We start from the raw sequence: 23,428 nt of genomic DNA on the forward strand, positions 1-23,428 counted from the left end.
CCTGCTCCAGCAGCAGATTTCGGAGATGCTGTTTGTGGCTTGTCCTGCTGCATCCTCTTGCACAGTTTGATCAAAGCAATTCCTGGCACAAGCAGCCAGCACAAGCAGCTGGCACACATCCTTACCAAAACCAACCTGACATCTTCCTGGGCTGCCTGTGACTTTCTGTTACCGTTTCACAGGACTCAGGAGGGTTTTCTGAGAGCAGCCCAACGAGACTTTGGGGGGAAATACCTCTGGATCATGCTTTTCTCCATAGCTAGAGATAAAGCACTGTAGCATTAAGTATGCTTAGAGGTAATTATCCCTCCCGTGCTCGCCTGGGCTGCACAGCCCCAGCGGGGGGAGGGTATGCTGGCGGTGCCATGTGCGATGGACATTTTCTCTTGGTGCAAGAGTGGATTCTGGACGCTCAGGTGCCGGCCCCAGCTCACAGAGGGTCTGGGGGCAGTGGGTCCTAGGGGCGCAGCACAGAGCCCCTTTGTCTGACAGTAATGTCCTGTGACAGCACTTGAAATCTGAGTCCTGGCGCGCATTCCTGCAGCCGGGAATCTCCCTGCCTCCCAAACCACGGCTGCCCTTGCCACTTTGACAGCAAATGGCAGCAAGAGTTCCCTGTGCTCCTTGGTGCACACATGAGGAAATGTGATGAGGCCAGGCATCATGCAAGCTGGTGGATTCACCAAAAGGAGCGAGGAGGTGGGAGCGTGGCGGAGCCGTGCAGCCACGATGGCATCGGGGCCAATGGTCTGCCTTTAATTTTCCTGTGCAAATACTATTTAAAGCACGATGAGAAAAGCCCTCTCACTAAGCTACGGAGAAATCTTTCTTGTCCTTTAATTCTAGATGAAGGGGATTAGTGTGAACATATTTAACCTCTGACCCATGGACAAAAGCATTATCAAATTTAGTTGCCAAGTGGCTCCCCATTTAACCAAACTAGTGCGGTATCACTGCAAGTTTTTTCCCTCCCTCCCTTGAAAGCTTTAACATCTATTGTTGCCCTGGAGCACCGGAGGGCCTTGGCTGCCTTCCTTTGCTGGCATTCAGGGTGCTGGTCAGAGCCCCATAGGGGAACACAGCATGACATGGTACTCACTGCTAGAACCCACGAAGGCTTCACAAAGCCAGCCCCCCAAAAAGAAAAGCCTTCTGTAAATGGGACTGGTATCTCCCTGGTTTCTGCATGCCCAACTCAGCACTGGCCACACGCTGGCCTGTGGTGGCACAGAGGATGCTTGGCCATCTCTCCAGAGTACAGAGAGGTGTCTCTGTCCCCCTTTGCTCTGAAGCACAAGGGATCAGCTATGGCAAGCTTGAGGATGCTCGGCATTTCCATGCTGGGCTTTATAAAAGAGGGATGAAACACGGTCTGAGAGGCGGCCGGGGTCTCCTGGTCCAGCAGAGGAATGCCGAGAGGGGCCTCCCGTCAGGAGCCGGTGTCCGTTTACAGTGCATCTCTCATAAACCCGGCGGCGGGGGCGAGGGCAGGGGGACCGGCCCTCCTGGTATGTGATTGATTATCTGGTATTTATGCCATTGAGGACTTTTCAGCGGCTCGGGGTCAGGGGGTCATCTCATGTGTCTTGCTGCAAATCCGCTTCCTTTTGTACAGTGCGGGCTGGGTGAGCAGACACACAAAAACAGCTTTTTCTTTTCCTTGGGAAAAAGGGGAGGGGGGCGGGCTGGTGTCAATGAATTTTTTTTTTCAGCCCTTCCTGAATAGTGTCCTTTTTAATTCCAAAGAACTTTTAATTAAAAGTAGCAGGAAAGTTCATCTCGACAAGGTTTAACTTACCTTAGCAGTTACTTTTGTCCCTCAGGATTCGCGTCTCCCCGCTGTACAAAAACCCCCAACAACTGGGGGCCAGGCCGCGCTCGGTGCCGCTCCACGTCTCCCCGGCTTTGCCAATGGGGCCTTTTCATCTTTTCTCTTTTTTTAATGATGGGGGTGCAGGAATAATAAGCAGATGCTGCGAGTCCCGGCTTTGTGCCTCACGGCAGCCAGTCGCTCCAGCGGCCAGGCTCTGCCAGGCAGCCGCCTCAGCACCAAAAAGGTCATTTTGTTGTTGGGGTGGGAAGCAGCGCTTCGTGACAGCTCCGTGGGACTGGAGGATGCCAGGATGGTGCCGCCTTGAACAGGAGAGATGCATGAGTGGAGTGGATTGGCAATGGGCAGGTGGTGCTCTCTGCCAGGTGGGATGATGGCAGTGGTAATGGTGATAGTGGTCTCCATGGAAAGACCCCTTGGTCTCCTCACCAAAACTTTTTTGGGAGATGGAGCAGTTTCTGGCACATCAGTTAAACAACAGTTCAGAAGCAGTGGGGGAGATACTCTGGGTTTTCAGCAGAAAGTCAGATTGTTTTTTCAGCTGATTTCAGTCCAGTTTTCAACTGGAAGAGGAAATCTGGGAAGCTAGTGCAGTGATGATGAGTATGTGTGATAGCTTCCCATCTGATGCAGTGGCCAGAAATGCCACCATGATTTGCTGGAGGTTGCCCCAGAGAAACCCTGGTTCTCAGGAAGGGCAGAGGTGTCCCAATGCCCAGCTTCCTTGGGAATAGCAAGGTTGAATCTGGCATTCTCCAGAATGGTGTGAGCTTAGGGGAAAGCAGCACAAAAGGGAGGTGTTGCACATAGATGTTCAGATACCAGATTACTGCATTTGGCCAGATGATGTGCTTTGCCAGGAAAGGGGGCAGTTTTCCATCAGTACCTTTAGGGCTGGAACAACTGAGTGATGGTTATTGCCAAGGATGATCATGAGTCTGCCTGAATGGGTTTAATATGTATTGATATATTTTGATAGATATTCAGTACAATAAAAAGGCTTTGGGGTTACTACTTTGCCAGGAGGATGTGCCTCCAGCTTCGGCCAGAAGGCTTTAGGGACTGCAAACGGTTTCAAACAATTGTTTGGCCTGAAAAAAGTGGAAAATGGGCTGGAGAGCACAGCACACCATAGGTGTGAAGTGTCCGCAGTGCAATCCCAGGCTAGAAGCATTAAAAGCTCAGGAACCTCCCACCTCCCCCAGCCAGGAGGTGGAAATGCAATAAAAAGGATTGGCCCTTAAAAACTCCCTCTGCCAGGCTTGCATAGCACTCAGTTTCTTCGGAAAGAGGAGGAAATGCTGCTCAGGCTCTGTCAGTGTTGGCTGGGGTGATGCTGAGCACATCCCTTCCTTCCAAGCCTGGGGACCACATTCAGGGAGTAGACCAGGGAGCAGAGGCAGCACTTTCCAGTGCTGGAAGAAGGGGTTAGGCATGCAACGCTCCAGGGTGACTTGCTCTGGGGAAGGTGTGTGTCTGGACCAGTGCTGTCCCCCCAGAGCATCCCTCACATGCCTGGAGCTGCCCATGTCCCTTGGACTGCACCTCCATGGTGTGCTCAGCACCCTGCCCTGGAGATGGGGACACGCTGCAGTCCCCCATGGCAGCTGATCCCACACCCTCCCAAAAGCACATTTCCCGCTGAAGGCCCCGTTTGGGCCCACAGGCAGCGCGGAGCTTCACCCGCGCGGGTCCAGCTGCCGCCGTGATTGACGCAAAGCCAGTCTATAAATAAAGTCTTTCTCTCCTCTCATAAAGACTTTGCGGTTTAGTTTGCTTTCAAGGTCAAGATCAGACCTTTCTAAATAAACACATATCAAAGGATCATTAGCGGAGCAGCACTGTTAAATTGAGATATTAACTTCTGTCAGCCGCGCGTTTCCTTTTTGTTCTGTAACTCGCGACTGCAGCGGGTTTTTATTATTTTGGCCCTAGGCAGTAGCATCTGGCTTCTGTAGAGACTGTAAAAATTAAAAAGCAACACAAATCATTGCGAGAGAAAAGCAGTAAATTCAATGATAAGAATTTAAAATTAAGATGTTTCGGCGCTTTTATATTCTGCAAAACATGAAACGAATGAGTTGTGTGCCTGTTGCCATAAAGCCACCGCCGCTAATCGTCGCCTGGCTCCTTCCCTCCCCGCACGTGCCCCCATAATCACTGTGCCTGAGCAATCGCAGGAAACACGGTGAGGGAAGGTGGTGATGATGGCAATGGTGACAGTGATGGAGATGGAGGGTGGTGGGGAGAGCACAACTGGGCATGGGGGAGCAGTGGGCCACCAAAAGGGAGGCAAGAAGGGGATGCTCTTGTCCCACCATACTCAAAGGAAGACAGAGAGGTCAAGCTACGAGGGTGTGACTAATGAGCCAGTTCACGAGGATACGGGACCACATTGTCCCCCAGGTCCAGATGGCCCCTGGAATAAATCACCCCCAGCAGGCATGAGCTGCCCATGCCAGAGCTGCAGCTCAGGGCCTGACACGCATTGCCCAGGCTGCTGCAGGCACCAGCATCCCATACATCCTCCACGTGCATCCTGCCCTGGGCAGTGGGGAGAGCAGGAGTGTGGCTGGGTGGGAAGCAGCCCTGTGCATCACTGCAGGAGCAAAAAATGAGGCGTTTCTTTGGGGGGGTTTGTTAGTCCCCTCTGCTTGCAAGGTCAATGTTGTACAACTGCTCTGAGACGCCAGAGTTTTCCTCAGCATTTGTAAAAGGGTGAACTGGCATGGAGGCAGCAGGCAGTGCCAGAAGTTTGGCCTGGCCTCCTGTTGCAGCCAGAGTGTCCACATCCAGCCCAGGAGGAAAACCAGCAGGGGCAGGAGAGCAGGCGGCATCAGCTGCTTTTTAAGAATTAATTTTCCATAGTCAGTTAAAGTTGGGAAGAAAGCTGTGCTATCTCTAAGTAAATAATAATAATCAAACAAATGCCCCCTTGGGAGAAGTTGCCTTCCATAAAGATGTTAATTAGCACAGAAGCCGAGCTGTGGAGTCCAGAGGCAGGCTTTGAAACTGGGATGATTTGGTGACTCTGGTACAAAATGCACACATTTCCTGTGTTTATCTTATGGGAGTTTTCCCCCCTTTCTCCAGTGAACCATGAAGGTTGTAGGGGCTGTTTGACTCAGCACAGTAATGAATGCCATCACCTCTCAATAGCACTGGAGTAGGTGGCACCACACAACACGGGTCTGCACAACACCCCTACATCCAGGCTGGCATCTGCAGGTGTTGTGTCCCAACAGCAGCATTCAGGGAGGGCTCCTTTGCACTTGCCTGTGGGTGCACTTCAGTGCTGCCACCAAAAACACCACTTTGGGTTTCATAATCATCATGAAAACAGAATCTGAAACTGGGTTGGTTTTTTACCCTGCACATGCATCCACCATCATCCTGGGGCAACGTCCTGTGAGTCCTGCAGTCTCAGTGCTGGTGCTACCCAGGCTGTGTTGGTGCCTGCTTTTCAACTCAGTGACAGCAGGACGTGCACCGTGCTCCCAGGGTCCCCTGTGGCAAGCTGAGCTGGGCACCTTCAGGCTGTTCTTCGGGGCAGCTCTGCCTGAGCTTGGGTGCTGGAGCTGTGAGATGGATGCTCCAGGCAATGGGCCCCTTGCTAGCCCTGTTGCCTCTCCTAACCTTCCTGTAGGCAGGGCTGAAAGGGAGGGTTCTCTGCCACTCTCTGGTCCCCACCGCCCATGGCACCTTGCTCCCCAGTGCTGCTGTTCCTGCAGCTTCCCCTGCAGCAGCAGCCAGCAGTGTTGGCTGGGAGGTAGAGGCTGGTAGAGAGCCTTTGACATGCTGGCAAAAATCATCAAATGTCCCTGAAATCTCATCTCAGGAGTGCTAACAGCCTTTGGGCTCCTGCTTTGCATGGCCAGGATGTTTTGGAGCCGCTCACCTTTGTTGTAAGGACAGCAGCAGTGTCAGGTCACCTCTGGCACATGAACCATGTGAGACATGATGTTAAACATGAAGACCGAAGGAGGGAACCTTGTGGAAGACCCTGAATTATCAGGACCTGAGCCGAGGGTTTGGGGGTTTTAGGGTGCATGAGGCAGCAACAGGCTCTGTCAGCATCCTTAGACGTGAGCATGCTCATGCCCGTGATAATGCTGGAGCCTTCCCAGTGTGCCCCTCCACAGCCTTTCATTCCGTGCTCCTGATTATTCCAACATTGGATGGATCTGCTAATTTTTCAAGTCTGATAACATGGGTCTGAGGGCAGGCAGGGAAAGATGGCAGCATTATGAAGAGGACTCAGGGAGGGGCAGTTTGGTTTGCACATCTCGATGTTGATGCCACGAGCCTGAGGACTGCCAGCCCCGTGCTGCCACCCTGCTGGGGCTCAGTGGGGATGGCTTCACCAGCATCGTGGCACCACTCCCTTTGTCCCCCTGCCCTGCTGCCACAGCATCCCCGAGTCACCCCATTCCCAGCCACACAGCAGGTCTGGGCTTGGCAGTGCTGCCGGGGGCGCTGGGGGGCCAGCAGGCCAGCACACGCACGCGTGCTCTAGCACGGGGGGAAAAACTTGAAGTCAAATGTCTGAAAGTCAGATCCCTTTTTAGTATGAATTTGCTGTATCTCATTCTAAGCACTAATTCCAATTTAATTGCAAGTGGCCTGAAGCCTCTTCAATAGGAGTAACAAATGGTTTGATTTTGTAAACTTCATCAGACTGCATTTTAAATGCGACACACTAGCCCGGCTCGAATGCCAATGAAGCACTGAAGTAGCTCTCTGTTTACTAATTATCCGTTTTTACTTCAAGCCACGCTGGCTGGCTTGTCTGATTAAATCGGATTTGTGGGATAGAGAACAGCTAGCAGAGTTTTCTCTATAGTAAACGAGATTGAAACTATGGCCCGCCTGGCTGCACACTGTAAATTATATTTCCTTTTAAAGGGGACGTGTCGCCTTTCTCCTGCAGTGCACCTCCCGCATCCATAAACTCCACCAGGGCCCAGTGCGAGGGGGACCCACCCCACCCTGCCTCCCTCAGCCGTGGCCACGCCGGTTTTTAGCTGGATTCCTGCTCTGGCAGAGGCGGCGGTGGGGGCGGCGCTGCAGCATCCCTCCCTCGCTGTGGCTCGGACGGACGGGGCGCGCTGTCACACGGCGCGTCCTGCTCGTCATCACATCCCTGGCGACTGCGCTGCTTTGGGACCAAGCTGCTGGAGAACAGGGATGTGCATCTCCGGCCTTGCAGCCATAGGGTTTTCCCTCCCTCCATCAAGCATCCCCCCACTAAAAATCAGTTTTGGGACCCCCTTGTATTTAAAAAGACCCTGCGAGATGTGGCCAGCACGCTTACCAAGAGAGCGTCTAACACCCAAATCACTCCAGCTTCCACCTCGGAACCCTGTAGCAGTGCTAACAGCTGCCCCACTAGTGGCTTTCAGCTGCTGGCACAGCACTGTGTCTGGCAGGGACACAGAAACTGGGGATGGTGGGCAAAGGTGGCAGCTGAACGCAGCGTGCAGGGCTGTGCCTAAACCTTCCCAGTTGCTAAGACTTCAATTCTGCGAGCTTGACCTACGCCGCCCCCTCCCTCGGTATCTATCTTTGTGCCCTGGGGCTTTTTATATTTTAATTTGCTTTTGAACGTCCTGCAAAATTAATGGCGTGCTCGGGGCCATTGTGCTGTGTACAGTAGAGGGAAGGGCCGTCGGCGCCCGCCGAGAGCCAGCGCGTTTCCCGGGGAATGAATTGCTCGCCCGCCTTCACCCCTTTTAATTGTTGACAGTAAAAAGCGTTTAAATGCTGCTTAATTTGTAATCATCTTCCTGCAAAAAGGGGAGAAACCATTAAAATGTCAGGGAAATGAATAAATCCGTCTCTCACTGATTTGGGGCAGCAGCATTTCTTTATCAGGGGTGATTTTTCTTCCAATGGCTGAGGGCTGGCTCGGGGCTTCTGTGGCTGGAGCCCAGGCATGCACTCACGACAGGACACAGGGCTGAATCCTGTGGCACCCAGTGTGGCACCCTCTCAAGAGTTTTGCCATTTTTTCCCACTTCCCATCCTTTCTCCAAAGGTGTGACATAGTTGGCATGTAGCCTAAAAAAAGCCAAACAACTTGGAGGCCGGCAGCGGGACAGTACCCAGTAGACCCGGGCGCGGTGCCTGCCACACCCCTTGGCTGCTGGAGAAAGTCACCTGCGGAGCCTCAGGGCAGGGAACAAGCCCTGCCTGAGCTCCGTGTCCCACTGCTGGGCTCAGTGCTGGGACGCGGGGCCACCTCCCACACGCTCCACCTCTGTGCCCGGCCGGTATCAGCCTTTGTGTCATGCAGATGCTCTGCTCTCAGAGCACAACTGGAAACGTGTGCCTTCACAGGCCATGCCAGTACACGCTGACCTCCCAGTCTGGGGTGTTTATTTACTGATACGTTACTTGAAGAAGGAAAACAAAAAGGAGAAATTAAAACGGCCTTTGGCAGGTCTCGGGAAGCAGCACCTGGGGGATGCCCGGCTCCAGCCGCCAGCCCCGTCCCCCATGCGTGCACGAGGCAGCTCGTCCCCATCACTGCGGCTGCTGGAGTCAGCCCATTTTTTTTTTTTTTTTTCAAGCGGGGGCCAATTAGTTTCACAAATGAGGGCCCTACGGTGCCAGGGAGGATTTGTTACGGCCCCGCGCGCCGGCCCGGCGGCATTGTCCTGCCCTCCGCCCCCACGGGAGCCCATTGTCCCCGGCCCCAGCGGGGGCTGCTGGCGGCAGATTTATCGGGGCCGGCGTCCCGCCGGCCGGGGCCTCCGCTCCGCAGCTGGCCGCGGCGCTGGGGGCTCAGCCCCGGGGACCTTTGACCCGTCCTGCTGTCACCGCCGGGGCCGCCGAGGGCCGCGGGGCCACATACCTCTTGGGATTTGCTGCGCACTGCCCGTTCGGGGCTGCCTGCTTTTTTTTTTTTTTTTTTGCCTTTTTTTTGCCTTTTTTTTTTTTTTTTTTTTTTGTCTTGGGAGCGTTTTGTCCGCAGCTGCGTGGGGGGCACATGAGCCCACAACCCCCCGGGATAAATCCCTGCAGAGGGAGAAAGGCAGCTCCCATGCGGGGCCACCTCTCTTGCTGCTTTTATTCCCATTTCACTGGGGATTTTTTCAGATTTCAGAGCATTTTTGGGTAGCCCAGTGCAAGGCTGAGATTGAGCATCCCCCCAGGCAGCCTCTGCATCCCCAGCAGGACAGAGCTGACCACAGCGTGCCACCACACCTGGCTGGGTGGTGGCACAATGCCAGAGCAAGTGATGTGTGAACCAAGATGCCCTCTGGGATGCCCGTTGCCCATGGCTCCCAAGCTGGAGGTGTGGGTCTGCCCAGGAGCATCCTTCCCTGTCCCCTGCCTGCATGCCACTGACAGTGGTGCTGCCCATCATGTCCCTGCCCCGTGCTGCTGTGGTCCTGCTGGTCTCCCTGGGGTTGGTTTTGGCAGCATGGCAAGCAGCCCTCTGCCCCTGCTGTTCCTGAAGGCTGCATGGGTTTGTTGGTTACCTTGAACATCTTGTGCTGCTAATGAATTGCTAATACAATTTTCTAGCTAATTTTATTTCCATAGTCCTCACATTTTAATGTCTCCAAAAAGCGAGCATTTATTTGCTTAATCTCCCTGTGTAATACAATTTGCAGTGACTCACAGTTCTGAACAATCAGCTATGCATAAGCGAAAACAAACTGTTTAAGGCTAGAGGTCTGAGATGTTTATGGACGGGGTACGAGCACCTGGGTTGGGGTTTTGTCCCTGTTGTGTTGCTGCAGCCAGGTTTGTACCCAAGAGTGATGGTATGGAGCTTGGATCTGCCTTGGGGCTCAGGGCCACACACAGCACAAGGGGTGGGCACGTCCCCCTCTCACATCCTGCCTTGCTCCCCATGGGTGCATGCTTGGGGTCCCCTTTCTCCTGGGCATCACAAAATCTGAGCTCAGCAGTTCTCAGAGGTGTGTGGGGATGCAGTGATCACCCAACAGCTGCCTTGTGTTTGGGCGTCCCTCGGCATCGCCAGGGCTCCCAGCTGCCTCCAGTGCAATAAGAGCAACTTCTCCTCTTCGGCTGATCCCCTCACAGGGCCAGTGTCAGCAGGGCCAGGGTGGCCAGGGACTCCCAATGACACCCAAAGCCCTGCAGCTCTTGGGGTCCCTTCTGCTGCGCGAGCATCCCTGCTGCCATGTGGGAGTGGGGTGATGGGACGGGGGGTGCCAGGCAGTGCCTAAGCAGGGTCTCTCGCTCTCGCACAGGTACAGACATGGCCGTTTTCTGCCTGCTGTGCGGCAAGCGGTTCCAGACGCAGAGCGCCCTGCAGCAGCACATGGAGGTGCACGCCGGGGTGCGCAGCTACATCTGCAGCGAGTGCAACCGCACCTTCCCCAGCCACACCGCGCTCAAGAGGCACCTGCGCTCCCACACAGGTACGGCAGGGGGACTCGGGGCTGGGGCAGCCGGCACATGCTCCTTCCCCACGCCTGAAAAAGAAATAGGGGGAAGAGAGGTGGTTTGTATTAAAAAAGGAGGAGGTGGAGGTGCCCGAAGTGGCTTGGATTTGAAAAACAAAACAGAAAAAAAACAAACTGTGTGTAATAAGTTGATCTGGTCTGAGGTGGCACGTGACCTTCTTAGGGGGTGTGCGATCATATCCGCCTCATCAGCTTACAGCGGTAGATGCACATAATCAGCTGGTGCTCGGCCCTAATGGGATTAGGGCGACCTGCGCTACGTGTAGCTGGTGCTGCCGTGGCCCCACTGGGGCAGGGCTGGGCTGCAGGATTGCCGAGCGGGAGAGCCCGGCTTGGCCGCCTTACGCCGTGTCCTCAAAGCGCCCGCGCCGTGTCCTCAGCTCCTCCGACAGCGTCCCTGGGCAGCTCCGTGGTCCTGGCCACATCGTCAGCACCATCATTCGGGGCCAGTCACCCCTGAAAGAGCTGGTTCTTGGGGGATGAGCAGGACCGTGCAGGATCACAGCCAGTGCCACGGATCTTCACAGCTGCCTGGGTGAAGCCCTCCTCACCCATCCTTTGCCCACACAAGTGCAAGGCTAATGTGCCCTCCTTGACACCACTGTTGTTGCTGACAGGGAACAAAATGTATCCTGAGGAGGGATGCCCCTTCTTTCTCTTGTCAGGCAGGGGCCATGCACACACTCTCCAAAAGGGACGTAAAGATGGCTGCTGGGGGTTGTGCGGGTGGTGTCACAGAGGGTCGCTCTGTCCAGCTCTGTCCAGCTGGCAGCTGCCAGACGCACACGTGGGCTAGGGGTCCCAGTGTGGAAATGGGAATCCTGTGTCGATGATAAGCATGTTAATGCTGAGTGCTGGAGCTATTTATAGCCAGTAATCCGGTGACCTGGGCTGCGGGTCGGGCTGCGCGTGTCCCACCCCAACCTCTGCCGTTTTAGTAGCTCCCGGCTGTGAAAAAACACTGGGATCATCGGTGCTATAGGAGCGTTTAATCGTGCCATGTGGTGTCGTCCTGCACAGCTGCAGGATGCTCCCTCTTGTCCCAGGGCCAGGGTGCTCCATGGGCTCAGGCTCCTCTGAAAAGTGGGCAGGTAGAAATGCTGGCTGCCTCTGACTGAAAAATCTGTCTTTGACTGTAGGATCAAAAGCCAAAGTGGCAGTTTGGAACTGGGCACGGGGAGGGGAAAGTCAACAACAGCCCACAGGCACCGCCTGCCTTGCCTTTGGAGGGGGGCTCTGAGCTGCATCCCGAGCATCCTCCTCCCCCCAGGTGCCCAGGCAGCAGCTGCGGGAGGGGCGAGGGGCCGCAGAGCTGGGCTGCGGCAAATGGGGAGAGAGTAAAATATCATTTTAAAGAGGAAGCGAAAGCACAGGCATGTGAGTATATAACGAGAAGGACAATTTATGCCCAGGCACGAGTGCAGTTTGACACGGGGATAATGAAAAAACGTAGGTCATTGTGGATGACTTAAGCCTTCACAGCTGAAGAAAATGTATGAAATGCGGGGAACATTACACGCTTGGCAGCTCCGCACATCTGCAGCAGGACAAGTGAAATACAGTTCGCCATTCTTTACCATAAACTGTGCTTGTAGGATATGCGGCACAGAGAAATTGTAATTACAGTGACAAGACAAATCAGTAATATTTAAATATTCATGAACAAAGTCTCGGACGATCAATCTATCTTTATTGTCCTTGCCTTCGTGGCTGTAATAAATAAGTAGCTGGAGCCCTCACCTTTCCTTCAAATCATTCTGCCTTTGGTGCCAAACCAGAGTTCATTTATCAGCTGCCTGGTCTAGAGTGTGGGAGATGCCCAGGGCTGGGTCTGTGCTGGTGCTGCTGGGTGAAAAACCTGGAAATTGGTGGCGGAAGGGTTGCAGCACACTCCAGTCTCTACTGTGCCTCAGACCCGAGCATCTCCTCTGTACAGGAAGGTCTGTGCGTGGAGGGACCAGCACACTGCACTGGGGAGACTGGGACACTCTGTCCTCAGGATGGCTGCCCAGAGTAAAAAGGCTGGGGAGCTGTTTTTGGTGTGGCACAGCAGTCACGGCAGCCCTGACCCCAGCATGTGCTTGCAGGTGACCACCCCTACGAGTGCGAGTTCTGCGGCAGCTGCTTCCGGGACGAGAGCACGCTGAAGGGCCACAAGCGCATCCACACCGGGGAGAAGCCCTACGAGTGCAACGGCTGTGGCAAGAAGTTCAGCCTCAAGCACCAGCTGGAGACCCACTACCGAGTCCACACAGGTACATGCTGGGGTGTCTGTGGTGAGGCTGGCAAGGACCGACCGGTGGAAGGGCTGGCATGTGGCCCCGGGTGGCAGCCAGGGATACCGAACCCGTGATGCGCTGGCGTGTCACTATTGTAAACAGGGATCAATAGTCACATCGGTTCTGCTGCTCATTACTTGGTTATCGGCTGTGCCCGCTGCGGCAGCATTGATGCTGGGCAGTTGATTAGCACTGACACCCTGTATCCCACAGGTGAGAAGCCCTTCGAGTGCAAGCTGTGCCACCAGCGCTCCCGGGACTACTCGGCCATGATCAAACACCTTCGGACCCACAATGGCGCTTCCCCTTACCAGTGCACCATCTGCCTGGAGTACTGCCCCAGCCTCTCCGCCATGCAGAAGCACATGAAGGGCCACAAACCAGAGGAGATCCCCACTGACTGGCGGATAGAGAAGACCTATCTCTACCTCTGCTATGTCTAAGGGAGGAGGCAGAGGGGCAGCAGGGCCAAGTGGCAGATGACTGGGCAAAAAAAATCCCACCAAACCCGCAGCATCCATGGCCTTGTTTGTTTTCAGTTCTCATTCGTTTCTTCTCGCCGGAAGGATCCTGCAGCTCATGTCGGACCGAGGGACGCACCGGCCCCTTCTCCAGCCCCATCCACACTGCTGTCCCAGCTGCTCATGCGCCTGCTGCCCTTTCACCCTTGCTGCAGGGCAGATTTCACCCTTTGCGACCCCCAGCCAGGCCCTCCGTCACCCTTGGCATTGGCCACTGGTGCTGCTGGGAAGACCATGTAGGAAAGAGGCGCTTCCCTGAAAGTGTGTGTACAGCTAGTGCTCTGGGAAGGCTTTAATTCCTGGTGTCCTGTCACTGCATAGACCCTGCTGTGGATGCCCTGCAGAGGACCTGAGCTCCCATGTGGGGCTTGGGCCCCATTCTGGCAGGTTCTCATGCTCGCCAGGCTGCAGCATCGCAGGCAGGAAAGCACAGTGCCCTGTGAGCCACAAGTGCTTTGGCAAGAGTGTCCTGGGGGCATCCTGGCCAGAGGAGGGTGTTTGGGACAGGGAGCCAGCTGGGAGCCAGGCTGCCTTGAGGTGTTGCCTGCTGCCAGGTGGGCTCAGGGGCACAGGATGCTGCTGCTCTCCCCATGACCAAAGACCTCTCTATGCATTTCTTCCTCCTTCCCTGCCTTCCTGGGGCAAGGGTGAAGCCCCTCATGGGGAGATGCAGTTGGTTTGGTGATATGCAGTCAGTGCCAGTGTTGGAGCCGTTAGCGTGTGGCATCACTCCGAATGCAGGGATCCTCTTTTCTTCTGCTGATTTGGGGCACCTGGAAGGTGCCAAGTGTGGGGTTTTTTGCCCAGCCCTCAGCCGCAGGAGCCCACAAGTAAGGGGTGCCCCGTGGCAGGCGGCTTTACTCGCCGCTTTTTTTGCTTTTTGTTTGGGTTTTTTTGAACTTTCTTTTGGAATATTTCCGCATTTAGCACATTTTACTTGAAATTACCTCATTTTTTTGTGACCTCATGAGCTTTTATTGATTTGGGAGGGACAGGGGTTGGCATGGCTGGGGTGCACCAGCCACGTGCCCAGCATTGGTGGTGGAGAGGTGGTGGGGCACTGGTGTCCCTGCCAGCCTCCTGTTGTGCATTATCCTTACCAAAACTGGTATTTTTTGCCTGGCCCTATGGGGCTGGGGGTGTTGGTTCTGAAGCTACCTCTTGTGTTTGTTTTTGTTGTGTTTCTCCTGCGCAGCCGCGGGCTTGGTGGTTCCATCCCACAGTTCTTTTTTTGTCATTTTGCTGCGTTTGGGTGAAAAAGGGGGAAAAGGAGTGGGGGGTGGGGGGGGTGGGACAGTGTCTGGATAGTTTGGAGGGACACTGATGGCCCCTCTGGGTTTGGGGTGCCCTTCCCACCTCTCCTGGTGCCAAGCAGGGATAGGGCTGTGGGAGCAGCGTCCTCCCTGGTGCCCCAGCCTGGCTTTGCACGTGCGTGTGCCTCTGCGCGTGGGACAGCTGCTGCTCTGCGCAGGGAGGACACCGCTGCTGTACAATCCGGGATGTGACTGTGGAGAACGGCTCGTTTAATTGTTGTGCCTAAGAAAAAAACAGAAAAAATATTAAAAAAAAAAAAAAAAGAAAACAGTTCTTTCACACAGAAAGTTGCTGCAATTTCTGGCGTGTGCACGGCAGGTCCCCGTGGTGTCCTGGCACTACCAGACACGGGTGCCATGGTGCCATGGAGCACGTGGCCGAGCTCATGTGGCTTTTTTTTTTTTTGCTTTAACCTCCCCTTCCATCCCACCATCCCTCTCCCTCAGAGACACAGCCCCCACTGCAACAGTGTTGGGGTCAGCATTGGAGTGATGCTGCTGTATCCCGGGCGCACGTCCCCGCACCGTTGGCTGTGGCGCAGCCCCTGCCCCCCCTCCATATATATATAAGTATATATATGTGTATCATAGCAGTGAGGACCAAGCGCCGCACGGGGCCCCGTGGTCCCGGGCTCCCTCTCCCCTGGCTTGTTGTCAGTGTCGTGAGCGCCCGCCTGCCCGTCCCGTTGCTCTGTGTTGCCGCTCGTGGTTCGGGTCCGTCGCTGTCCTCGTTCCGTCTACCTCAGCACCTCTCTGAGCCCGGGCGCAGAAGGTGCCCAAGTTCCCCTTTGGTTTTCTCAGAGTATCTATCGGCTCCTATTTTTTGTACGACTTTTCCTGTCTCACCGTTCGCTCCCCTGCGGTTCTGCTTGCGAGTCCTCTTTCTGTCCTCTAGCCACAGATGCCGTTAGCTAAAAGTTTCCTGAAAAATAAAGAAAAAGAAAAAAAAAAAAAAAACAGTTGTGGTGTCTCCTAGTTGCAGCTCTCTGCATCTGCCTTCGTCCTGTGTAGATTCAGATGCATTTCTTTGTAAGACTTCAGTGTTTCTGACAGAGGAAAAAAAAAGACAAAAAAAAAAGAATATACTGCTGCAGGTTTTTTTCTCTCCATGTGTCACTAAGTGAAGTTCGTGCCTTCTATAGCAAAGAGAATATTTTTTACATCCTACTAACGGTAGATTTTTTTGTAGTGAACATTTTTTGTATTTTTATTTATAAGTCTCATAAGGAAAATAGCAATGTTCAGTTGTATACCTTGAATCTGCAGTTAGAAAACAAAAGAACAACCAATAAAGTTAATTCCGTTGTCTCAGCCTGCTGTCTCCCATTCCTATGCCCATCAAGAGGAGGAGGAGGAGGAGGAAGGATGCATCCCACCAGCTTGGGGCGAGCCATGGGGGTACCCACAGTGGTGAGTCTGGGGGTGCCTGCTCTGAGGGGGAAATTGCGGAGGTCCTATCCCTAAACCAGCCCCAGTGGGCGGGGGGGTCTCCCTGGAATGTCAGTGTCCCCGTGGGCAGGGAGCATCCACAGCACGCTGCCTGTGCTGCTGCCTGCCCATGCGGCTCACCAGGGAGCAGAGCAAGTTTGCCTCAATGAAAGTGAACTCGTTCATTTAAACCTGCCTGCAGAGCCGTCCGGCCCCCCGCTGCGTTAATTATCCTGTAGTTCCCGACTGATTGCTGTACACTAAGCTTAAGCCCTCCTTTATTTATTTACTGACTACATTAACGGCAGCGCCTGCTCTCCTTTTGTGCCGTGGCAAACCGCGCAGCACCGCACGCTGCCGTCGGCCCGAGCGGGTGCTGCCAGCACCACCCGGCCCTGCCTGTGCCCCACTCTGCCCGCCACCTCGAGATGCCATCAGACATTGCTTACAGCACAGCTGGAGTCACCAAGGGCTGAGTTTTCCCAGGGATGGGTGGCATGTGCCAGTGTCCTGCTCCAGCGTTTCCCAGCAGGTTTGAGGCGCTATGTGTCCATTCCAAGGCCCTGATGATGCTCCTGCCTCCCCCAGTCCCCCCAGCACAGCCTCCCAGGAAGGCTTTGGGCAAGTGGTGGGGAACTTTGGTCCAGGTTAGGGCAAGCAGAGATGGTCCTGCTGTGAGGAACCTGCAGGCTGCAGCGCCCCATGAAAAGGGAGGCAAAGCCCAGCCTGGCACAAAGGCGTTGTTACAACAACGGGGAAATCGCGGCAGGACCGGGCCTTTGTGTGCACGCTCGCACAGCAGCTGGGAGCGATTATGCTGCAACAATGTTCTGTTCCATCAACATTATGTCCTCATTAAACCTTTATTAGGAGATTAGATTCAGATTTATTGATTTTTTTTTTTTTTAAAGAGGAAAATCCAGGCTTCTCTCAGATGCCTGGAACTTTTTCCCACATGCAGCACTTCCCAAAGTAGCAAGAGGGCAAGGGGAGAATCAATCTTTCCTCCAGGACAGGCAGCTTCTCCTTCCAGGGAAAAGGACTGCTGAGCTTCTTGAGGGGGGTTAGGTTGGGTGCATGATGGCTTCCTAGCACGGGGAGGACAAGGACCAAAGTATTCAATGGGATACAGCAGCACAGATGAGCATCTTGCAGTGCAGCCTTGGGGGACATCAGGGTCACGGTGGGCAGGAGAGAGATGGCAAGGCTGGCTCAGAAGTCTTGCTGCCCAGTACCCTCGTCAAACACATGGGCTGGGTGGCATCACCCACCCGGGTCAATGGCCCCATTGGATTTGTCTGTTGGAGCGTTTGATGTTACACGAAGGCAGCTCATTCCAGAGGGTGTTAATTGCCCGCTGCACTGATCAGGTCTGTAGCACCATCGATCTCGGCAGGATCAATGGGCTGATTTAGTGTCTCACGAACTCTTTAACTGGACACCTCATCAATAGGCAGCCACTTACAGACCATCAGCGCATTAGTGCAGCCGGCGCTGGCAGGAGCCCGCTCCACCCGTCCTCAGCCCCCGTCACTCAGGGGTGAGTTTTCCTGCAGGTGATGGCTCTGAGATGGTGAGTGGGAGTCTTGCTCTGGGGCTGGTGGGTTTGAGGGCAGATGTATGAGAGCCAGGTGGTGTCAACCCACCTGTCCCCCATCACCTGCCTATGCAGGGATGTTCCTAGAACATGGGATGGGCCCTTATGGTATCTGTGGAACTTCTCGCCTTGTGCCTCTGTCCTTGCAGGGGCAGATGACAGCGGGAGCTGGGATCTACTGCAGCTGTGATGGCAGTCCTGCCCCCGCGCATCTCTCCCCATACCGCATGCTCACGGAGTCAGTCCCATTTCCATCCCGGTTTGGCCGCGGCCGGACGCGGGGTCTCTCCCACTTCCGAAACTGCTGAGCACAAGCATGGGGGGATCTGCTGGGCAAGCATGCCCGGGGGCCCGAGGTACGATATAAAGGCAGCAGCCGGGGTGAGGGGTAGGGGAGCCGAGGATAGCAGGACCCTTGGGGAGGTGCGGATCCCCCGAAGCAGGGGGGACCCCACCCGATGCCGGGGACCCCGGCTCGGGAGGCGGCGGGGCCGGGCGGCGGGGCCGCTGTCCGCGGTGCTGAAGCCGCGGCCGTGGCCGGGCCGGGCCGGAGGCGCTCCCGGGGCTGGCAGGGGAAGCATGCAGAGAGGTTTGGGCAGGGTCATGGGGTCCTGGGGGCTCCTTCTCAGCTCCGCCTTCCCGCTGCGGAGCTGAGGGACGTGAGGGATGCGCCCGCCTGGGTGGACAGACACTGGCGAGCCCCAGAGCCAGGGAGAGCCCACTAGAGTGAGGTCCCCCATCTCCCACCCTGAGCAACGGGCACTGCTCAGGCATCCCTCCACACCGACCAGAGGGTGCCCAGTGTGATGCTGTAAGCCAGGACGGCTGCCAAGTACACCCGGAACAGCAGCACATCCAACACGTAGCCCACTTGCAGCCACTCCCGGGCGAGGTCGCGGAATTCCTCCCGTTTTTCCAGGAGCTGGCGGATTGCCGTGGTCTCACGCAGGACCTCCTGCAGTGCTGCTGAGCCCTCCGGCCGGCCAGCAAAAGCCAGTGCAGGCCTCGTGCCCCCCACTGCCCCGCACTCCCGGGGGTCCTCACAGGCATAGGGGGTCGGCTTGGCTGAGGGATCAAGAGAAGCAAATGTGAAAAACCTATTTAGACAGGGAACTGGGATTCGTGAGGGTGAACTAAGCACCCAGCTCACCATACAAAGAATGGCTATGTAGATGTAGATGGCTACAGAGCACCTAGACTCCTTCAGTTCCCACAGGCCCCCCCTGTGCCACCCTTACCTGTGCTGTCATTGTTCTCCACCTGCCTGGATGTGTCCAAGGTTTGCATCCTGCTTTGGCTGAAATTCTTCCTGTCCCGGATACAGAGCAGGATGGTGGCTCTTTCCAGCAGCAGGTGTTTCAGCCACTCAGGGACATGGGGCTGCAGGTCTTGCTTGTGCACCAGGCACACAATCAGGATGGTCTCTGTCAGGCTGATGACGAGCAGTGCCATGCACACCACAAAGTAGATGCCTGCAGAGGCACCAGTGAGGTGAGTGACCTGCAAAGGCTCGTGCACAGAGCCAATCCTCCCTGCTGAAGTCTCAGGGCCCTGTGGTCTCTGCCCACGACTGCCGTGGCAGGTGGATAGGAGAAGCACCCTACCTATCAACGGGGTGCCGACGGCTGTGGCTGGCAATGTGTCGGATACAATAATGAGGAAAACCGAGTAGCCCAGCAGGAGAGTGATCTTGAAAGAGACCCTCTCCCCACTGTGGGGAGGTAGGTAGAAGCCCACAATGTCCATAACCATCAGGAAGATGCTGGGGAGCAGCAGGCTGACGGTGTAGAAGAGGGGGCGTCTCCGGATCACTACCTGCAGGACAGAGACAGAAAAGGCTGTGAAGGGTTGAAATGAGGCCTTCAGCTGCTGTGGCTCTTTGCCAAGGCGGGTGAGGATGGTGGGGGGCACTAAGGTGAGCCAGAGGAAGGGCTCACTAGCAGGAGCCTCCCACCTGCAGGGAGGAGCTGCAGCACAGAGCAGCGACAGGGATGGGGCAAGTCCCTTCCCTCGTGCCACATCCCCGAGAAATGCGGTGGCCAAAGGCTCTTACATAGAACTTCATCTCAGCATAGCTGTCACTGCTCTTGACACTGAACTCCTGGAAGTGGCTGAGCACGTAGAGCAGCTCCCACTCGCCCTGGTTCATGAAGACACTTTGGTCGAACTTGACGAGCTCCGGCTGACGCCACAGCGAGAGGTTGATATCACGAACTGGGGGGCGGAGGAGAGGTGAGGACTGGGGGCACCCCGCCCAAAGCGCCGGCAGCTGCCGGCGCCTGCACCGCGGGCTGCCCGCCCTGCACGCTTCCCCGGTCCGCTGGGGCCATCTAGAGGGACGAGCCGCCTTCTGCACGGAGCTCCGGCCCGCGAGTGCTGCCCGCTCCCCCGGGACCCCGAGCGCGGCGGCCCGGCACTCACTGTGGTGCAGCCAGCTGGTGAAGGTGAGAGAGCAGTTCTGCACGTCGAAGGGGAAGTTGTAGATGTCCAGGCTGCAGGCAGTCATCACCTGGATGGGTTTGAGGTTCTGCACCTCCCCGTGATGGCTGACGTAAACGTAGGGGACGTGTGGGGACTTTCCAACATCCACACTGAGGGACATGAGGGACAGAGATGTGGGCTGGAGAGCACTCTGGGCAGGGCTTCCTTCTGCCAAGTGGCATTTCAGGGGGGATCTGCCCAAGAGCCAGGGATTTGCCTCCTGTTCTTCTTTTTTGGTCATACCCTTGCAGGCATTTTTGCCTCCCATCACCTCTGCACTGCCCAGACTGCTGCCCTCTCCCAGCCCGAGAAGTCCCAGAGCCCTCAGGAGGCACCGGGAGCACCTTAAATCCCCACGGAGTGGGAAGGACACCAGATAGCTCCATGGGAAGGGCCAGCAGCTCTGCAGCTGCCCTGGCATTGTACTGTCTTCACAAAGCCTTTCTCCTGGTATCTGGATCTCACCCCCAGCACAGTGAGGGTAATTACCAATGGTTGTGGTTAGCCAGCATTGGAAATGGCCCAGCTGCAGAGCCAATCCCCATCTGCAGCTCCCGATGTGGGGAGGCTGCCAGCTCTGTGCCAGGAATACAAAGCGTGGGACTGTACGTGCCCGCGGTGGGTGAGGAGTTCCAGTCCCAGTGCATCTCCCTCGAGACCTTGGCTGCACTCACAACTCATTGATGAGGATGTCGGGCACCCAGATGCTCTCCACAGGGAGGGAGATCTGCGTCAGGTTGTCGAAGCGAGCTGGGTCCCACTTGAGGAACTCATCTATCCAGTGCTGGGGACAATGGAGAGGGGACTTGGTGGGTGAGGTCCTTTCACTCTGCCAGCACACGGACCCCAGGCTAGCACCAAGCAAGCTTCCCACCCACGGGAGGGAGGGAAGAATAATCCTTCAGCTTGCACAACACCCAACAGCGCAAACCAGGGAGCATGAAAGCTGAGCCTTGAGGTTCATGTGCTACAGACGTCTCGCCAACCCCCGGCATGTGTTACCCCCCTGCTCTCCTGCAGGACTGCACACTTCTCTCACAGGAAAACATGGGGGTTTGGGGGTGCTGGACCCCGAGGGGGCCAGCAGGGAAGGGGTGAGGTTTCGTGGCTCCTCACCTGCCTGTACCAGATGTAGGTGGTCAGCACCTGGTCCTTCTCATCCTGTGGAGATGAGAACGGTGTCAGAACGGGGCACTGACCCTCTGGAGGATGGGCAGAGCACGCTGGCATGATGCTGCACGCCAGGTACCATTCCCCTCCCTGTGCAACGGGAGCAGGGGACTCACCACGCTGAGGATGGCGTAGACCATGAGGTCGATGGCCACGTTGGTGGTCGTTCGCCAGTCGCGCACGGGCCGGGTGCCCTTCTGGTAGTGCGCCAGGAGGTGGTGGGAGAGGCGGCGCAGGGCGGGCTCGGAGGGCTCCGGGGTCCCGCCCCCGGGCCGGGCACCTGCTCGGCAGAGGGACAAAGGGAGCGAGGGAGGGAGGACGGGAGGGAGGAAGGGACGCTGCTCTCCCCAGGGCAGCGGCTGCCGTCACCCTGGGGTGGGCTGCGGGGTGCTGCCAGCTGCCTGCCCTCACTTACCACTTGGGGTTTGCCATCCGACTTTAATAGAGCATCCTGATGGGAAACAAGCCTGGACAGCAGAACCACCACCTAATATTTACTGATACCCTGTGCCACGCAGGTTGTCAGCGCTGCGACCTTCCCCAGCCCCAGAGGGCACAGCTGCGAGCCCGCACCTCTCTGGACAAGTGCCAGGGCAGCGGCAGCGGGGAACCACGAGGGACGCACTGCCCCCGGGAAGGTTTCATACCACTCGCTCCCTCCAGGGGCATTTCTTTGCTCAGCAGGTGGAGACGGTGAAGGTTAGAGATGAAGCAGGATGCTAAATTCATTTATTAGGTATCTTGGTGTTTGCTTCCTGTGAAAACAGTTCCTTCACTGGTCACTGGTGCCAGCAGCATCAAGTGAGGGCAAATTGTTTTCAGCGCCGTGTCCTCACTGCCGGGTGCCTGGAACACCAGGGCTGGGCCAGGGCAGCAGTGCTACACTTGTGGCTGTGCTCTGCAGCACACCCAGCCCCAGAGCCCAATTCCAGCATAATGGAAGGGACTAATTGGAATAGATCTATGGGAACTTGGGAAAAGCTACTGGAAGGGAATTTTAATCTCTATTTTAAGCTTAAAAAAAAAAAAAAAAAAAAAAGAGAGAAAGCAACAGCCTCAGCCCCTCTGACATTGCTCATGAGTGGTAGTGCTGGGGAGCCAGCCGGGTGCATGATGCTCGCCCAGGCAGGCATGAACCAACAGAGGCACTGAGATGGGGGAGAAGCAGCAATTAGGGTGAGGGGAGGAAATGCAGCTGCTGCCATCACCACAGCTTGGGCCAAGTGACCTTTCCTGCTGCAGCTGGTGGCAGCTGGCTCATGCTTGCACTCTTCCTTGCACCACCTTCTCCTCACATCCACACCACCCATATCTGCATCAGAATGCTTTGGCAGCAGGGAAATGGCTTTGCAGAGGGAGGACTGGGCTGGGTTCACCTCAGATGCTCTTTGCCTCGCTCCAGACACCATGCTGGTCTGCCCAGCCCAAATCTGTGCCAGGGCTGTGCCAGCAACTCATCTGGTGCAACTCGGCACAACCCTGGCACAGCGCTAACACATGGGGATCTGTGTGCACAGCCCTTTCTGCCTCCTGGCCAGCATTGCCAGGGTGAGCCTATCACTGTCCCCCACTCCTTTTCTGCCACCTTAGATCTGCTAAGGCTGGGAGAAGGCTTGGGAGTTGGGTGACAGGAGCTACATGACCTATCCAGAGATTTGAGTCAATAGCCTGCTGAAAACTCAGTTGGGCTGGTGCAAAACAGTTCAAGGATTTTTTGTGCTATTTCCCAGGAACACTAGATGAGAAAATAATAATTGAATAACAAGGAAATCTGTTGGCTGTCAATTTTGCACTGCACAGAGCTGCAACTGCAAACTATAGGCACAGCATCGTGCCCAAAACCCAGCTCTAGGTTATGAGGGGGGACTAAACATTATATTGGAGGAAGCCCTTCACCAGGCAGGGGGCTCAGGCAGCCTCTCTCAGGCAGTGGAGTGCAGGCAGGAGACCCCCATGTCTCTCTCTGTCCCCAGGGCTGGTTTTGGGCACAGCTCCAGAGCACCTCAAGACCCCACAGAGCAGAACTGGGTTCTAAGGCTGCGTTGCCTTGCTGCCAGTGTCACCCAGGCAGGAGGCACCTCCAGGCTCTGCAGCGGAGCTCCCCCATCTCCAGGCTCTCCCAGGTACGCCACCTCCCAGCAGCACGAAGGTTTCCCTAAAGAGCAGCCCTTGCCTGCCCCTCAGCACGGCTCAGGTGCTGGGACGATGCCGCTCGCCCCGCTCCGCCTCAGCCCCCAGCCCTGCCCGCCCTCCCTCGCCTTACCTGGGCTCGGTAGGGCCGCGGCCAGAGCCAGCAGGGCCAGGAGCGCCCCGAGAGCCGCGGGCACCATGGGTCCGCCGGCTGCAGCCGCCGCCGCTCGGCGA

General features: G+C 56.0%; 2 protein-coding genes across 5 annotated transcripts in view; one reads left to right on the forward strand and one right to left on the reverse strand.

Moving 5' to 3' along the window:
• The window catches only part of ZBTB16 (zinc finger and BTB domain containing 16), a 54,682-nt gene extending 38,983 nt beyond the window's left edge, over positions 1 to 15,699 (forward strand). For all 3 annotated transcript variants that reach the window (XM_066564307.1, XM_066564308.1, XM_066564309.1), the window contains 3 exons: positions 10,060 to 10,230; positions 12,363 to 12,530; positions 12,768 to 15,699. In XM_066564307.1, the coding sequence (XP_066420404.1) occupies positions 10,060 to 10,230; positions 12,363 to 12,530; positions 12,768 to 12,997 (569 nt within the window). In that variant the 3' untranslated portion in view covers positions 12,998 to 15,699. The remainder of the gene's footprint in view (positions 1 to 10,059; positions 10,231 to 12,362; positions 12,531 to 12,767) is intronic.
• Positions 15,700 to 18,179: 2,480 nt separating this feature from the next.
• Positions 18,180 to 23,394, reverse strand: LOC136565629 (5-hydroxytryptamine receptor 3A-like). 2 transcript variants are annotated; one of them, XM_066564319.1, is made up of 9 exons: positions 23,328 to 23,394; positions 21,181 to 21,344; positions 21,011 to 21,055; positions 20,569 to 20,678; positions 19,835 to 20,004; positions 19,467 to 19,627; positions 19,018 to 19,228; positions 18,652 to 18,885; positions 18,180 to 18,478 (listed from the first exon to the last, which is right to left on the reverse strand). In XM_066564319.1, the coding sequence occupies exons 1-9, from the start codon at positions 23,392 to 23,394 to the stop codon at positions 18,180 to 18,182; spliced, it is 1,461 nt and encodes a 486-aa protein (XP_066420416.1). The 2 variants fall into 2 exon arrangements, with proteins under 2 accessions (XP_066420416.1, XP_066420417.1); XM_066564320.1 differs by having other exon boundaries at positions 21,181 to 21,347.
• Between the last annotated feature and the right edge of the window lie 34 nt (positions 23,395 to 23,428).

This window comes from Molothrus aeneus, chromosome 22 (genome assembly GCF_037042795.1).
Source record: "Molothrus aeneus isolate 106 chromosome 22, BPBGC_Maene_1.0, whole genome shotgun sequence".
Taxonomy (NCBI): domain Eukaryota; kingdom Metazoa; phylum Chordata; class Aves; order Passeriformes; family Icteridae; genus Molothrus; species Molothrus aeneus.